Below are 17,671 nucleotides of genomic sequence, written 5' to 3'. Positions count from 1 at the left end.
TAGGAACAATTGTGAGGATGTATTTCGTCCTGTTGTGCTTAGGGTTGCACAGGACCGGAGCCGACTTGATGGTACCTAACATCACACTACAACATATCAGGCTGTTTGAACATTAAAGTTTATTTTTAATTTTATTCTCACGTATCTTATGAGTGAAGTAAACAACATCTTTTGAGAGAAATAAAATTATTATCTCTGTTCTAAAAACAGGAATATGGTGACCCAATAAGGCGAAGTAACGAGGTAGTTTTGTTTTTAAATTTGAGTGAAACAGGTAGGCTATTTTTCACTTTACCATGATTTCAAATGTTTTATTAGACTCTTTTTTCCCATGGCGCTACAGGAGCATCTTCGATCGGAAATTCGCAGATTCTTACTCTGTTGCTTGTCTGTCACGGGGAACTTCTTTTCCACTGAAGACACAGCCTCTTTTCAAGAGGAACCTACGTGTTTTAATTGCACTTTCATACCTGATTAACCTCCCTTCCTAACCGAAGATCCCTAAAACCGAAACCGATCCGAAATTTGCATTCAGTATTGGCCGCCACCCATTAATAACTAGGGACTCAGTTTAGATTCCCCCCCCCCCACCTCCTAAAACACATCCAAGGGGTCCTAGGTGACCTCCGGGCTCCAGGCGTATTCCCGGGGCGCTCCTGGGCAAGACCTGCAGCCTCCGCTGCTCCGCCGCCCTCTCGCCTGCGGAACTACACTTCCCATCGGGCTGTGCGTCAGCCACGCCGGCGCGCCCCGGATCGCGTCTCGGAGACCCGGAGGGCGCTCGGCGGCGCCGCGTGGGTGGGGACAGTGAAGCGCGGAGGAGCGAGGCCTACCTGTGCCCACGCGCCCCGAAATGGCTCGGAGGCAGGACGAGCGGGGAGCGGGCGCGCCCCTGATGGCGGAAGGCCCGTCGGGCGAGCGGGTTAAGCTCATTCTGTACCACTGGACGCATTCCTTCAGCTCCCAAAAGGTAAAGGCCGCGCCCTCGGCCGGCCGGCCCGCGGCGCCGATCGGCTTTCAGCACCAGGACAGCTCCCCGCCGATCCCGCCCGGGCGCGGCCCGAGGGAGACGGTCTCCTCGCGGACCAGGCTCCCCGGGGGACGAGGGTGCTCGTCGGCGGAGCGGGGAGAACAGTGGGAGGTGGGCGGGCGGTGATCAGGGCCCTCGCTCTTGAAGTGCGTAGGAGAAAGAGCATCACTTGATTACTTGTGCCCGAAGCCTCCTTGGCTGGCCCTTGGCGGGCGAGGCCGACGGAAGCGCTTTCACTTCGATCCTGCACGTAACCTAGGGCTCCTTTTCCTTCTGGTGCCCCTCACTCTTCAACGAGGCTCTACACGCCTGTACTTCCGGTTCCTGTCTGGGGGAGGACGCATGGTGAACTAGGTTTGGGGCGCACAGTGAGGGTGGGGTAGGGGTGGAGGACAGCGGTGTAGTGAATATACAAAGAATCGTTTCCGTTACTTATTTTAACCTTTTCGAGTGAGAAGTCTCAAGACCCTCAACTATTCATCACTTGTTACTTCTAGAGATTGGTTAAATATACGTTGGTTTAAAAATATTGAAAATAACACTAACTCAGGACCAGGAGGTCAATTCACTGAAAGCCAGCATCCAGTGTATAACCAGTGTGAACTCTTGCAGGTGCGCTTGGTAATTGCTGAAAAGGCATTGAAGTGCGAGGAACATGATGTAAGTCTGCCCCTGAGTGAGCACAATGAGCCCTGGTTTATGCGTTTGAACTCAACTGGAGAAGTGCCTGTCCTTATCCACGGGGAAAACATTATTTGTGAGGCCACTCAGATCATTGATTATCTTGAACAGACTTTCCTGGATGGTAATGTTAAGGCTATTTGTGATTTTTTGGATCTAATTTCAACACAAATATATGTGCTCTTCTCTCTCTCTCTCTCTCTCTCTCTCTCTCTCTCTCTCTCTCTCTCTGTCTGTAAAAATCTTTTCCATTTCCATTAGCACACATATATAGGGCAAGTAAAATCAACATAAAATTGGCATCAGCCAGTATAATTCTATTGAAAAGAATTTAAGTTGTATTCCAGATTTTAATGTTGAAACTTTCCTCTTAAATATACTTTCCCAAAACCCTGCAGATGTTTGGTTTGTGGTGGTGATTCATTAGGTTTAAGGTCAAATTTGTAATATGGCTTCCAAATGTGCACTCTGAAAATAAATTTTACTTAGTTTAGTGAAGTGGTTATTTCCTTAAGTGGCTTCATCTTAAAAACAATAAGATGAAAAAAGATGAATTAATTATAGGCAAGGGTAAACAATATATTGGTATACTTTGAATTCTGTACCCCTGGTGCTTCTGCATGCTCTTTGGTAGGAGTTGGACTGGTAATCACAAGACAGGCAGTTCAAACCCAACAGCTGCTGCATGAGAGAAAGATGTCACTACATGGGAAGTCCTATACGGGGTAGTTTGAGTTGGGATCTGTTTGATGGTGGTGGGTTTTGTTTGCCACTTCTGTAGAGTGTGTATTTTTATATTGTCCCTAAAAGGAGTTTAGGGTTTAGATTTTAGGGTTAAATCAACTGCCGTTTAGTTGATTCCATCTGATATCCACCTTATAGAGGACAAGAGTAGAACTACCTGTAGGGTTTCTGTAACTATAAATCTCTACAGGACCAGACAGTCTCATTTCTCTTCCAGAGAGTTAATGGTCTTGAACTGCCTACCTTGTGGCTAGCAGCCCAATGCTTAACTTACAGAGCCACCAGAGCCCTTTAGATTTGTGTAGTGTTTAAAAATAGTAACTATTGATTGACAGCCTCCAATATGTTAAGCATTTTATAAATTCTGTTCTACTCTGCCTTCCAAAGATCCATGCAAGACAGGTGAGGTAGACGAATCATTCCCATTTTTTATGTAAAGAAAAACAGAAGTTTTCAACAGAGATGTACCTTTAAATTAAAAATATATATGTATATATATATATATTGCCGAGTAGGACTGGGTGCAAATCTTGCATCTACAAAACCTTATACTACAGTGACCGACTTCTATAATTATTACCACTTACACACTCTCTCATTTGTTTATATGACAGCCGCTTACAGGGTAAACTGTAGCTTAAAGGATTTGCCCAAGATTGCATAGCCAATCACTGGGCATGTGAGCAGTTTCTCTGGGTTCCCATATCATACTGTGCTAACATTTTTCAACACGTCTGTTCTTGCCCAGTAAATTGTAGGCTACATGAGGGCAGGAACTGAGAACTGATTACTTACCCCTTCACCGCCACTCACTTTAATTTTGTGCCTGGCACATGGTGCTCAGAATAGTTTGATAAATGAATGAATGAAATTATGCCCAAGTTTAGGTAATTATTATGGCCTTACAGTTTTGCGAGAAGATTGAGTAGAAGGCTGTACTCAGGCTTCTCAGAAGTTGCACAAAGATCTGCTTATTCTCTATCACCAGTTGTGTTAATTGGACAAGATGAAGCCGGAATATAACCTCAAATTGCTGGAAGATAACCGAGAAAGGAAATGACTAGGTTTAAAGAAATAGAAATGGGTCTGAGGTACTAATGGAAAACTGGAGTGTGAGGCCTAAAGTGGGAAACCCCGCCTGGAAATAGATTGGCAATGAGCTAATCCCTAGTATCCTGATTAGAAATTTTAATTAAAGAGGGCCACTACTGGTTCAAACCAAAGAGTCTAAGGAATTGCTTTCTCCTTTATTATTACTTGCTATGCCTTATAAACCTATATAACCAAAAACCAAACTCACTGCCACTGAGTCAGTGCTGATTCATAGCTGCCCACTATGGGTTTTCAAGACTGTAACTTTTTCAGGAGTAGAAAGTCCAATCGTTCTTATGCAGAGCTGCTGGTGGTTTCAAACTGCCAACTGTGCAAATCACAGCCCAATGAATTTAATATTGGGTATTAAATTTAAAATGGTGACTAATTGATTTATGACAATTTTTTTAACCTTGAGCTTTTTGGAAATGGATAAGTGTTAAATAATTTGTATTTCATGGTGGGGTGGGTCATGACTGTAATAATCTGAGTAAAGCAAAATAACTATTAGAATTCTATTTTAAATACTTAAAAATTTAAAAAGACACAAGTGAAAAATCATGTTTGAATCTTTTGGTAGCATTGTCTATGCTTTCTCTTCCTTTCCCTCTCTGCCTCCCTCTCCTCCCTTTCATTCTTTCCCCTTCCATTTTTTCTGCAATAAGTAATTCAATGATATAAAATATGCTTTATAAAATAGTAATATTTGTGATTATACAGTTCATTATAATTGTGATTATTTCTTAAAATCTCTTTAGGCTTTCTCTCATTTTATTTTGCAATAACAAGAAAACAAATATATTGAGTCTTGATAAATTAACAATGAAATAACTAATCAAGGAAAGTACTAGGAGCTTTTATTATTGTTTAATCAGAAGAAAGGGTATCGTGGGTTAAACAGTAGATGGCCATATAGGAACTACAGACTTTCATTCTGACAGACCCATTAGAAGGAGTTAGCCATCAGGAATTCTAGCGCTTAGTCTGATAGTGACATTCATTTGTACATCCTTGATGAGATGACTTCTGGACTCGTCCTTTTGGAGTAAGTGATGCCGTTTTAGCGATTGGAACGATAAAAGCGCAAGTACATCAACTCTCATTGCACTTTCTTCTTCCTGAAGCCTTGGAAAGGGTTGAAAAAGGATTCAGATGAAGGGACCTGAAACGTACAGTGACTACGAAGACAGCAAGGGATTACTTAGTGATATAAACGAAGACTAGTCTCTTCCCCAGGTCTAGATGAAGTCTTTTTCCAGAGTATTGAAATGAAGTAGAAGAAGAAGAAGGGGGGAAAAAGCATGTACATGTCATCAAACTTATCATTAAGACACGCCATTTTAAAATTTTAAAACTGGGGATTAGGAAAACAGCCAGGCAAAAAACCAATTACATTCCAGTGTCACAAAGGGAGAAAGGTGAATTTGATAAATCCTTGCTGCTGGAAGTGTGCTCCATGGGGCCGAGCCTCCCCTGGGAGCTTGTTAAGCAGAAATACAGAGTCATCGGCGTCACTGTACGTCTGTTAGGTTAGAAACTGCACTGTAACAAGATCCCCAGTTAACTGTCTTTATTAAAGCTCAAGAAGCTTTATGATAAATTACTGTGCGTTTAAGTAATTGTTCAAATTTTAAGTACTACTATAAATTATTCTCCTTACTTGTGGTAGATTTCTAGAACGAATTGTTAAACAATTGCTTTTTTATTTGAAAGCACTTTTTCAGTATCTCTGAAAAGATTTAATGTTAATTATTTCACATTTCTTTGGAATCTTCCAGTATTTTAAAAACCTGTATGCCAAGCAGGTAATAGTTATAGTTTGAGATATGGTAGTACTACCACTTGCCCATTTGCTGTTGAATTGACTTAAAGCAGATTCATGGACACCCCATGTGTGTCAGAGAAGACGTGTGCTCCATCGGGCCTTTGATGGTTGATTTTCTGGGAAGCAGATAGTTTGTCAAGACTTTCTTCTGAGTTGCTTCTGGGTGGGATCGATATGCCAACCTTTCAGTAAGTGGCTGAGTGTGTTAACCATTTGTACTACCCAGGGACATCCAGCTACATTTTACATTTTCATATAAATATGATTATGGAATATAATTCTATGTTAGAGGAAACATTTTTATTAATACTAATTCTGAAGTCCCAATTCTATTTAAAATTCAGTTATTTACTTAATGAAGTGGAGCCCCAGAGTGGTGCACATGGTTAACGTGCTTGGCTGCCAACCTCAGGCTGATGGTTTGAGTCCACCCAAAGCACTGTCGAAGAGGGGCTGGCCATCAACTTCAGAAAATCAACCACTGAGAACCTTGACCACAAACCTCCGGTCCCCAGTACATGGACATTTTCACCCCTACGGATACAACCAGCCCTGAGATCTCAATTCCCTGGTTTCCCTGCTTTATCCCCGTGAATCTTCCATGACATTCCCTCTCGGGAATGAGGTGGCACACCAGGAACAGGCCTCTCTCTCTCAAGTGTGGTAGCAGAAGCACTCTGTTCCAAGGTTAAAAAAAAGATAAACAGATGGGTTGAGAGGAAAAACTTCTTGTATCAGTTGAAGAGAATTCCCAAGTATCTTTTGAAAAATGCTGTTTCCAGAGCAGGTGGCCCCTGTGGTACTCTTGTGTGATCAGGAGGAAGACCAGTGCGCGTTGCACGTGGGATGCTGGGCAGGCTGTTTTGGGAAGAGTACAAGGAGCGAGAGTGAGGAGGGAATGGAGCTTGTGCTCAGTGGGTGTTTGTACTCCGTATGACAGAGTGTTTCAGAAAGGCGGTTTTTTTGTAGTCATGGAGCACTGAGTAGAATAAAAATATTTCCACAAACCTAAACATTTGTCCTCCTTTGAAGAACTCTGGCTTGGCCAGATGGAACTTCTCCAGAAAGCAAGTAGACATTATTTGACCTACCATTGTTCACTTTATAAGATGAAATGTCATGCTCTCTGGAGACAAGCCATGAGCAGCAGCCAGCGCCAGTAGCCCATACAGTGAGGAATTTGGGAAGCGTTTTGAAATGTATTATTTATGGCAAAATCAGGGTTATTAAGCCACGGTCTTTGAGTTTATAAAACAGTTACTCTAGAATCTTTTAGCTTCAGAAGCCTTTTATAGTCTCATCCTAACATTTCTATCAACATTTATAATATTATAAATTAAAATGAAGAAAAATTGAAACATGGGACATGGTCTATTACCTTTCAGAGTTATGAAGTCATTATATGTCTCAGAGTCTCTGAAATATTCTGTTGTACATACAGAGAAAATAAGAGTGAAAAATGAAATTAATATCTTAGTATTGTAAAATAGTTTTGAATTTATAGACTCTTAAAAACCAGGGGCTCGATTGAAGTATTGAATTTAGGATATGTGAACTATAGACCAATGAAACTGTGTTGAAAACAAAAACTTAAGGGCCCTCAGATTATACTTTGAAAACAGGTAATTTAAAAGGCCTGTTAAAAGAATTTAGGGAATTTGAGACTTAAAAAACATTTGAGATCTTTTATAGGCAAAATTTGCATCTTTATTTTCACCACTGTATGCATATAACAAATTTATCATTTCTTTACCAATGTAGGCATAATCCACAGCAATATTAGGAGCACTGTGACTTTGTTGCCATTAGAAATCACTGATGTGTTCATTAACATTAAGTAATGTAGATATCTTGAAATATCATTTCTGCTCATGACTATTTTGAAATTATGATAGTTTCTTGACATATTACTAGATCTTAGTAAAAGGAAGTACATATATTATTATTTTATAACTTATTTTCATACTTCTGTTTTGATATATTTTCTTTGTAGTTTCTATTTCTCATATGTTATGCATTAAAAGACATTGTTTTGAGAGGGGATCCAGTTACCAAGATGCCAAATGGATCCCTGGCCTAAAAAGGTTAAGAAATCTTTCATTTTAGGGACCTAAGATGACTTCCAGCCTACTTTTTCTCATGGAAATGTCTACTATGTGTTGTCTGGGATCCCAGTTGGGTAGCATAGTTGGGATTCTGAGAGTCTATCCGAGTAACCCTTAGATCTTGGTGTTGACAGGCTGGGTGGCATAGCGACTCTTCCCCGTGTCCTTTCCATATGTCGGACTACTGTGGTGCTGTAAACCCACTGTTGAGGAGCTTATGTAGCAGATGTCTTCCTTCTTAGTTTAGAATTAGACTGCTCAACAGGGAACTAGATGTTCAGTTTGGAGAGCGAGCTTTGTCTTTGTTTTCTTCTTCTTTTGAAATTGAGTCAGTGATAGTCTCCTGGCCTAAAAGATGTCTTCTCCTAGTTAACCAGAGTCTCCAGCTAAATCATTTTGTTTCTATCAGCTTGGCACCATAAGGTCTTGTCTGAAATGCTCTGTTGAGGACATCCAACTCAGAATTGTTGACACTTAAAATAAGGACGGGTTGCTCAGAGATTTCTGAGCTAATAATCAGACCAAGAAAGCAGTGCATACAGTAGGTGGAGACTGTTCTCCCAAGATGGAACAAGCAGTGCAACTGAGTCCAAAGCATTTTCCATTCCATAGAGGTGGTTATTTCTACTGGTCTGATCTGATTGGGTGCAGCAGGCCATTTGCATATTTTGAGGGCCTAAACTGGAGAGACGGTTTCTTGTAAGGGCCTTGAGATAATGTTGAAAATCGTGATAATGAGATGTTTGTGTTTTTGGTCTTTGCTTTGGGTGTAATATCTCATTCGAAAATTTTAATTAATATGTGTATGTGTTTGTATGTGCATTTTAGAAAAAACACCCAGGTTAATGCCTGATAAAGAGAGCATGTATTACCCACGAGTGCAACATTACCGAGAGCTACTAGACTCCTTGCCGATGGATGCTTATACACATGGCTGCATTTTGCACCCTGAACTAACCGTGGACTCTATGATCCCAGCTTATGCAACAACAAGGATTCGCAGTATGTGAAAATCTGTTTCTATTCCCTCATTTCTTATGAAACCTAATTTTATAATAGTCATTGGTAGAAGGCTGGGTTGTTGAATTCTTCATGGAGGTTCATGCAACAGTCTCATTAGTCTGTGCTTCAACTGAATGGTATAGTACTTTAATTGTTTGCAAACCCACTTTTTCATCTCTTGGTCTTGAGGCCACACTTGGATAAATTTCAAAGAATGGCTTGTAGAAAATCAAAGACTCTATCTCCATGGACAGAGGTATTGGGAATCAGGAAATCTGGGAAGGACTAGGAATAAGCGTAACTGACTTAATAAGTTTGGCTGTAGTATTCATTTCCATTATATGAATGAGCTCGATGTCCAGTGTCTTAAGAATTGTTCTGCTAAATTCAGTGATAATAGATTTATTGAGATTGAGTGATAATATCCAGCTCTTTAAGTTCTTCTTCCCATGAAAGAGTAGAGGCAGTAACAGAGATGGAAATCAGAAGGAATCATGCTTTACAGCGCAAGTAGTTGAAGGTAGAAAATTAAAGAAAAGGGTCAAGGAGAAGATTCTGGATTATTTGACTAGGAACATGGGTTCTTGGTCAAGTGACAAACGATGTCATTCTAGGGTTCTGGACTGGTAGCGACACATGCAGCCCTACTATCTGTCATGTTACTAGGAAGAGCTATCTTAGAAATTTAAAGACGTTTTTAGCATCTGTCTATCCTCCCATCCATCTATGGATCAATACCTCCACTCCACTGATCACAGATCTTTAGTCTTCACAACACCTCATTGGAATTTGATCATTTCCTTCCATCCCCTATTTTAAGATAATAAAATGAGTCTATGAAAGTTTAAGGAGCTTTTCCAAAGCCACACTACTCATCAGTGACTGAGTTAGACTTCAAATTCAAGTCCTTTACATCTCAAAACTGTTCTTTCCATTCCATTGTCCTATCCAGCCAGTTATACTTCTTTTTGATATACCTCCTACTGTCTTTTCTCACCTTTCCTACCCTCTTCCTTGCCATTTTCTTACTCCATACATTTTCCTCTTCTTCCCTTGTCTTTTTTGCTCCCTTTCTCTCCCTTCCTATCTCCACCTGCTTCTCCCATACCCCTTGTTCCATTTATTTCCTACAAATACTGGTTATATGATTTGAAACGTATGTTTTGGCTACAATTCTTTTTTTAATCATTTTATTAGGGGCTCATACAATTCTTATCACAATCCATACATACATCAATTATGTAAACCACATTTGTACATTCACTGCCCTCATCATTCTCAAAACATTTGCTTTCCACTTAGGCCCTGACATCAGTTCCTCATTTTTCCCCTCCCTCCCCGCTTCCCCCCTTCCTCATGAATCCTTGATAATTTATGAATTATTATTTTGTCATATCTTGCCCTGTCCGACGTCTCCCTTCACCTACTTTTCTGTTGTCTGTCCCCCAGGGAGGAGGTCACATGTAGATCCTTGTAATTGGGTCCCTCTTTCCAACCTACCCTCCCTCTATGTTCCCAGTATTGCCAATCACCACTAGTCATGAAGGGATCATCCGCCCTGGATTCCCTGTGTTTCCAGTTCCTAACTGTACCAGTGTCCATTCTCTGGTCTAGCCAGACTTGCAAGGTAGAATTGGGGTCATGATAGTACGGGGCGGAATGGGGGGAAGGAAGCATTTAGGAACTAGAGGAAAGTTGTATTTTGCATTGTTGCTACATCACACCCTGTCTAGCTCGTCTCCTCCCCGAGACCCCTCTGCAAGGGGATCTCCATGGCCTATAAATGGGCTTTGGGTCTCCACTCCGTACTCTCCTACTCATTCACTATGGTAAAATTTTTTGTTCTGATGATGCTTGATACCTGGTCCCTTCTACACCTTGTGATCACACAGGCTGGTGTGCTTCTTCCATGTGGGATTTGTTGCTTCTGAGCTAGATGGCTGCTTGTTTACCTTCAAGCTTTTAAGACCCCAGATGCCATATCTTTTGATAGCCAGGCACCATCAGCTTTCTTTGCCACATTTGCTTATGCACACATTTGTCTTCATTGTCTACAATTCTATCACCTATATTTATTATTTTTTAAATAAGGCTTTGGCCCTCCAATGGAAATTTATTACATAAAATTTTCAAAGAATTGGAAACTAGAACAACCAGACTGCACTGAGCACTTGTTATGTGCCCAGCACTTTTCATGGTGCTTTTCGTTTAAGTCTCATCCTGTGAAGCAGATTCTCTTACGCTTCCTTTTAGTAGATGAGAAAACTGAGGCATGAGAGGGAAGTCCAAGGTGGAGAGGCAGCTTTGAACTTGGTGTCTTAATTCCTCTTCTCTTTGTTTCTATAGAAGGAAGAAAATATATTTTTTCCTTATTTAAAAAAATGTTCTTATTATCAGGTCAAATAGGTAACACAGAATCTGAACTGAAGAAACTAGCTGAAGAAAATCCAGATTTGCAAGAGGCATACATCGCAAAGCAAAAGCGCCTTAAAGTAAGTAAAACTGGGCTCCCTTCACTTGACATCCTTTTCTTAAAAAGCATTTTATTGGGGGCTCTTAGAACATTCCATACTTCAATTGTATCAAGAATATTTGTGCATATGTTTTCCATCATTTCCAAAAAATCATTATCTACTTGAACCCTTGGTATAAGCTCCTCCCACCCTTGTGAATCTTGGATCGATTTTTTACTGTTATTTTTATTTCATTTCTTACACAGTCCATTATCTCCCATCACCCACATTTCTGTTGTTCTTCCCCCTTGGGGGAGGGGGCTGTATATCCAACCTTGTGATGGGTTCCTCCTTCCTCCCCCCCCCCTTCTTGACCTACCCTCATGATCTGGATACTCTCACTTACTGTTCTTGAGGGATTTAACTGTCCTGAATTCCATGTTTGACATCCATATTAAAAATTAAATTTTCTATTTTTAAAATAACCACTGTATCGAGAAAATATTCCATCAGAAGTAAGAATTTGTTAGTGCAGTTTTGGCTTATGCTCTGATTTTTAAAATTATTATTAGATTTGATATTCAAATTTAATAGAAATTGTTTAAAAAGCAGATGTTATATATACTTGTTGCCAAGGAAAGATATGAAATATAAAAGCAAGTTAATGAATGATCTTAGGCTTGATTTTAAACCAGTGATTCCCACACAATTTGATAACCAGGAAATTGCTCACACAGATGTAGGAGCAGGCTAGTCCAAGACCAAGCAGGTTCCAAGTCCATGGGTCAGATGGTAGACAAGAGCCTTCTTCTGAGAAGCATTGCAGTTGAGGCTGATGAATCCAAATTTGGCAGGAGGACACAGGCTAGTGGCTGTAGAGGCGGATCAAGGTCACGTCAGTAGGTCAAACTTGCAATTAAAGATTTGAATGAATTCAAGGTTCGCAGGTCAGATTGCAAGCTTCTGAGGATTCCCAGAGTTAGTAGGCAATATGTTGGCTCAAGTCCATAGAACCAGATTCAGGATCAATGAACCAGATTCAGGATCCAGACCTAGCAAAAAGCCCAGCAAGCTTTCCTTCACATCCCTATATTGGAAGGAGGTTACACCTCAAAGAAAAATCCCTTTTATTGTCGTTTCCCATTCCCCTCGCCACTTCCTTCCCTTTCACAAATTTCATTTCCCCAGATCTCAGTGCCTGCTAGCAGCACCCAAGGGCAGTGAGGAGGATTATTTAACAAAGGGCGTGTAATCTAGTGCTAACACAGTTGCCCCTTCAACTGGAATGGTGTTCGCCCGGTGGATATGAGAAGCAGTTTTGTGTGTCACTGTCCATGGCTGGCAGACTCGTGTGGCCCAACAGGAGATATTGGGGAGTCCCACAACCTTGTACCCAAGTTTGCTTTTGTTTTGACAATGTTATCTTATTTCTTTAAAGTGTCCAGAATAAACAGGCTTCAATTCTTTAAGAATTTATATTTATTTTGCTCTCTCTTCCTCTCTTTTTGATCCTTATTTTAAAAATTAGTCAAAGCTACTTGACCATGACAATGTTAAATATTTGAAGAAAATTCTTGATGAATTAGAGAAAGTTCTGGATCAGGTTGAAACTGAATTGCAAAGAAGAAATGAAGAAACGCCAGGTACATTCTCCTTGTTATATATATTTCTTTTTTCTTTAATACCAACTTTATTTATAGGAGCATCCTATTTTTAACCAAAAACATCTTTATTCTTTTTTGTAATTTTAATATAGTAGAAAAAACCTGGGCATCTAATTGTAGCCTTATCTGCATCTAAGCAAAATATGACCGGTGAGGGAATTTTTTCTGTGCAATTTAAGTAATGGTTGGGAGATTATTTCTATAAAACCCACTTGGAAATTTTGTAATTATACACGTGAATATGGTTGAGTAACCTGAGCAAACGCCCCTCGAGGTTTTTCCTTAGGCTGGTGGGAGAGCAACTTTCAATCAAAAAGTTAAACCCAGGTGGCGTGCTTGCCGCACATGTCTGCAGGGCGGGCTGGGGCAGCCATGTCTCCTGTGGGCCTGTGTGTTCATGTGGACCCCGTGCACGGCTCTTCCTGACAACAAAGTTGAAGTCCATGTGACCAGAAACCTGCTTTGCCCAAGGGGTTCTCTTCTGCTCAAATAAACAACTAAGTATGAAAATCCAACTTGGTGGATTTTCCTAAAGTACACCTGCTGTATTCAGAAACCAGAAGGAAATATCTGTTAACTTCTCTGGCTCTCAGCTCCTCAGAATCCTTGAGCTGAATAGTAGAGTCTGTTTCACCTGGGGATCTGAGTCACCGACAGGTGTCACACAAGTCTCCCTTAGCTTGGGATACATTTGCATGAACTTAAAACATTTTTTTTGGTAACACAAAATGAGTCTCTGAGGTGATTGTAAAGAAAATGCACTGGGGTTTCCATTGTACTTCCCTGCACCCACAGACCCCAGCTGTGGACTCTGTCCAGTGCTTGCGCCTAATTCTCCCTGTCCCTTTCTCTGATTAGAAGAGGGCCGGCAGCCTTGGCTCTGTGGCGAATCCTTCACCCTGGCAGACGTATCACTCGCTGTCACACTGCATCGGCTGAAGTTCCTGGGGTTTGCGAGGAGAAACTGGGGAACTGGAAAGCGGCCAAACCTGGAAACCTATTACGAGCGTGTCTTGAAGAGAAAAACATTTAACAAGGTTTTAGGACATGTCAACAATATATTAATCTCTGCGGTGCTGCCAACGGCGTTCCGGGTAGCCAAGAAAAGGGCCCCAAAAGTTCTTGGCACCACCTTTGTGGTTGGTTTGCTTGCAGGAATGGGATACTTTGCTTTTATGCTTTTCAGAAAGAGACTTGGCCACATGATATTAGCCCTTAGACCAAGACCAAATTATTTCTAGGCTTATAGGGATCGGGTGGTGGCAAGTCATCCAACCATTCAGCTAGACACTTGTCCACTCTTCCAGGCCCACTGGAGAATTATCCTGGGCACGTAGCACAAGGCAAACTTTACTTTACTCTTTGGGTAGTTGATGTGAGAAGAGCAGACTATGAAAATAGTTTTGTGGGCTGGCAGCTTGGGGATTACATGTTTGCACATTGAAATGAACCCATTCTTGAAAAATGTGCAAGGTCAAGATAGGTCAATGCTGGCATGTAGAGAATAGACCTGTGACTTGAAGTGCCAGTCCAGTTCTGAATTGTTGAAGGGGAGTGCTTATGATGAGCAGAGGGTGTTCATAACTTGTGTTTCCCCCCTATCTCTTCATCCACGACAGTCTGGAAGTGTTGGATGTTGAGTGGTATTCTCCCCTGGGATTCACCAGACCTCTTGGTTGCATGGTGTAGGTATTCAGACAGCAACAGGCCAGAGCTAATTTTAAGGTAGAACTAGGGTGAAGGGAAAAAGGGGAAATGTAGTCTGTATAGTGCAGAGCCGTGAAATTGAAGTGGCAGTACCTCAATAGTTACTCAGAGTTGCCTGTCTCTCGGTAACCCTTCTCCTTCTGGGTGTTGCCCATACACGCTCTTATAGTGAGACCCCTCTGAAGGAGCAGGCTAGGGGGTTACTGGAGGCCATGGGCTGGAGTGAAGCCTAGGCTTTCCACTTACCCACAACATTCATTTTACATGTATATGAACCATACTCAAGCGAACAAGATTAGCTGCTTATATATACTTGTTTGTGAGATGCCTACAGGAATATGCTTGCGTAGCGTTTATGTTAAAGTCTTAAGTAATTGAAGTGATTCCTTACTTTTCCTCATGGTTCTTGAAGTTGATGGTGCTTCTGAGCCATCACTCCTATGGATCATAGTGTCCAGTCACTGTGGGGTGGGGTGGGGGGTTGGGGTGTAGCGGGGGAGGGGCTTTTCCTCTGCAGCCCTCTTTATGCACAAAAGGGTCATGTTGAGGGGGTGTCCCAGAAGTTCATCACAGCATGTGTCGGAGTGGGCCTGTTGGGGATGTGGAGTACCAGATACTAAATACCTTCACTTTGAGGCTAATTTACCACAGTCACTGTTATTCAGTCTTGCATCTCTTTATGGTCGAGCACAAAGCCTTAAAGGGGGATAGAGAAAGATCTAGTCTTAGCCCTTGACAATGAATTTAAATAAACAAAATGGACAACAATAACAAAAACATTGCCCTCCAGTCTTTTAAAACTCCTAACAACCCTGCAAGGACAGAGTGGAACTGACCGGCTATATTTCTGAGATTGTAGATGCTTTTCAAAGCAGACCGCCACCGACGATTCTGTTGGCAGTTCCAGCACTTTAACCGCTGTGTCATGAGGGCACTTTGGCAATTAATTTAAAGGAGAGGCAAGAGTGGATAGTGATGTCAACTCATTAATCATGAAGGTCTAGTCCTCTTGGGGGTGTGCCATTCTATTTGGAAGGCAGTTTCTCAGTGTACCCCATGGACAGCCATGGGACCGCAACGGATGATCAGCTTGGGTTGTGCACCAGGGAATGCTTTCCTGGGCCAGGAAGAGAGTTTCTTTGGCACAGGTTGTAAAGGCTTGGTGAGCAAGCTCAGGTTTCAGGCGGGTATCAGAGAGAGAGAAGATCAGTTAAAGCTCAGTGAACTTAGAGAGCTTGTTTAGATGGCCTTCGGACTGGTGAGGCTGAATGGCTCAAGAATGTATTGATTTTCTCTCAATACAAAACAGTCATACCTAAGACCCAATGATTTTTTTTTTAATGGTAAAACGAGTCTTACTCCATCTCGTAATTCCATTGTTTTGGAGCACCATGATGAATTGGATCTGCTCTGTTTACCCCAAATGATGAACCCCTCCAGAGCAGACTCAGTTCGTTGACAGTGGGTGGCTTACCAGCTTTTCAATATAGTGTCTCACTTTTTGTACTGTGGTATCATCTTATGGATTATTTGAGTCTAGTTGACTCAAATACATTTATATGTATTCATTGAAACCCACAGAGCTGATTCACTCATTTAGAAACAAGAATCCAGATACGAAGAAAGAAAAACCTGTGAAAAGGTCATTGAGCCCGGTGCTGGGTTTTCTTTCCTTTGATATTATTACTGGACCAGAAAGAGCCCACTTGGATGTGGTTGTGATTTCCTTGTACAGTTTCATTGGAAATAAATAGGTTGTGTTTTATTAAAGGTGATATATCATGGTGGTTTCAAGTACCCTATGAGTGCTTTCTGAGACCTGATGACACTGTTGGGCAAGCATTGGATTACTAACTGCAAGGTCTATGGTTTTAACTTACTAGTCACTTCATGGGAGAAAGATGAGGCTCTCTCCTCCCCTGAAGATTTCCAACTTTAGAAACCTGAACGGGGTCGACATGAGTCAGCATAGACGCAGGAGTGCAGCATGTCTGGGTTTTCGTTTGGTCATAGTGCTGTTTAAGGTAGCCTGGTAGTACAGTGGGTTACCAATTGGGCTGTTAACCACAAGGTCAGCTGTTGGAAACCACCAGCTGCTCCCAGGGAGAAAGATGAGGCTTTCTGCTCCCAGAAACACACAGGGGAAGTTCTACCCTGTCTTATACAGGAGGCATGCGTTAATGACAGCGAGAGAACAGTGACTACGTATACTTCTAGAATGGTAGAATGGCCACCAGATGTCACTGTTCATCCAGTAGTCTATTGGGAATTTTTAAGTTCAGGGAACCTTTGAGATGTTTCAAGTGACTGTAACATTAGGAACCTTTATGTCTGGAGTGAGAGTATCTTCATCAGAACACTCATTCATTAAAAAACTTGGGGTGTATACACTGTTGATTGCTAATGCTGTGGAAAAGTATACCATGCCAAGCTAAAAGGTTGATCATGTACTATACACTAAGTAGGTACTTTGCTATGTTTTCTTTTTCATGAACATTGGTGACTGAATGATGTGCCCTACACTTCGCAAACTCTGTATAACTAACAATGAGAAAAACGCTCAATTCACTGAAGTTATGTTGTATATTTATGTCTTGAAACACAAAGACTATTGTTATTGTAATTATGTGCCTTTGAAATCATTTCCCGTAAATGCAGATAGTTGTAATTTGCTTGCTTGTTTAAAATAAATAATTGTTGGTATTGACAAGAGTTGTAGATTTTTGGTATTGTTGAATGTAATACAGAGATCAATGGCATTAAGATGCTATTCTGCCTGTAAGATCAATTAAAGTAGTTGGAAAGTAAATATGAATCTTAAAGTAAAGTTCTCATTTTGCCAGCTTTTTGAGAAGACACAGAAACATTTTCATTTGAAATCAAAGCCTATAGTGGACATTACTAAAGCCAGTTGCTTAAAAAGGGTAAAATCAGCAGAAGTTAGGTATCCTAAATACTTAGCTATAAGAGGCTTCAGTTTCCTTACAACATAAACATTGACTCATGATTCTCTTCAGTGTGTTAGGCTGAATTGTCTAGAGCAACAAGTCCAGTGGCACTCATATATGCATAAGAAATAGCTTTATATCAAGAAGAAATTATATATCAAGAAGGTATCCCAATCCCCTCGCAGAGGGGTCTAGGGGAGGAGATGAGTCAGTCAGGGTGCGATGCAGCACTGATGAAGAATACAGCTTTCCCCCAGATCCAGGATGCTTCCTCCCCCCCAACTATCATGATCCGAATTCTACCTTGCAAGTCTGGATAGAGCAGAGGATGTACACTGGTGCAGATAGGAGCACAGGGAATCCAGAGCAGATGATACCTTCAGGACCAGGGCTGTGGGGGGCGATACTGGGAGGGTAGAG

General features: G+C 41.3%; 1 protein-coding gene across 2 annotated transcripts; it reads left to right on the top strand.

Annotated features, from left to right (window-relative positions):
• Window positions 1-788: 788 nt before the first annotated feature.
• GDAP1 (ganglioside induced differentiation associated protein 1) lies at window positions 789-14,765 on the top strand. Of its 2 annotated transcripts, none has more exons than XM_075549554.1 (6): window positions 789-970; window positions 1,643-1,835; window positions 8,306-8,479; window positions 10,877-10,971; window positions 12,461-12,575; window positions 13,455-14,765. In XM_075549554.1, the coding sequence occupies exons 1-6, from the start codon at window positions 854-856 to the stop codon at window positions 13,835-13,837; spliced, it is 1,077 nt and encodes a 358-aa protein (XP_075405669.1). In that variant the 5' UTR covers window positions 789-853; the 3' UTR covers window positions 13,838-14,765. The 2 variants fall into 2 exon arrangements, with proteins under 2 accessions (XP_075405669.1, XP_075405670.1); XM_075549555.1 differs by having other exon boundaries at window positions 879-970; window positions 1,643-1,690.
• The last annotated feature ends 2,906 nt before the right edge of the window (window positions 14,766-17,671 follow it).

This window comes from Tenrec ecaudatus, chromosome 5 (genome assembly GCF_050624435.1).
Source record: "Tenrec ecaudatus isolate mTenEca1 chromosome 5, mTenEca1.hap1, whole genome shotgun sequence".
Classification (NCBI taxonomy): domain Eukaryota; kingdom Metazoa; phylum Chordata; class Mammalia; order Afrosoricida; family Tenrecidae; genus Tenrec; species Tenrec ecaudatus.
Note: the sequence above shows the minus strand (reverse complement) of the source record. Positions and strands in the feature narration are given on the sequence as shown.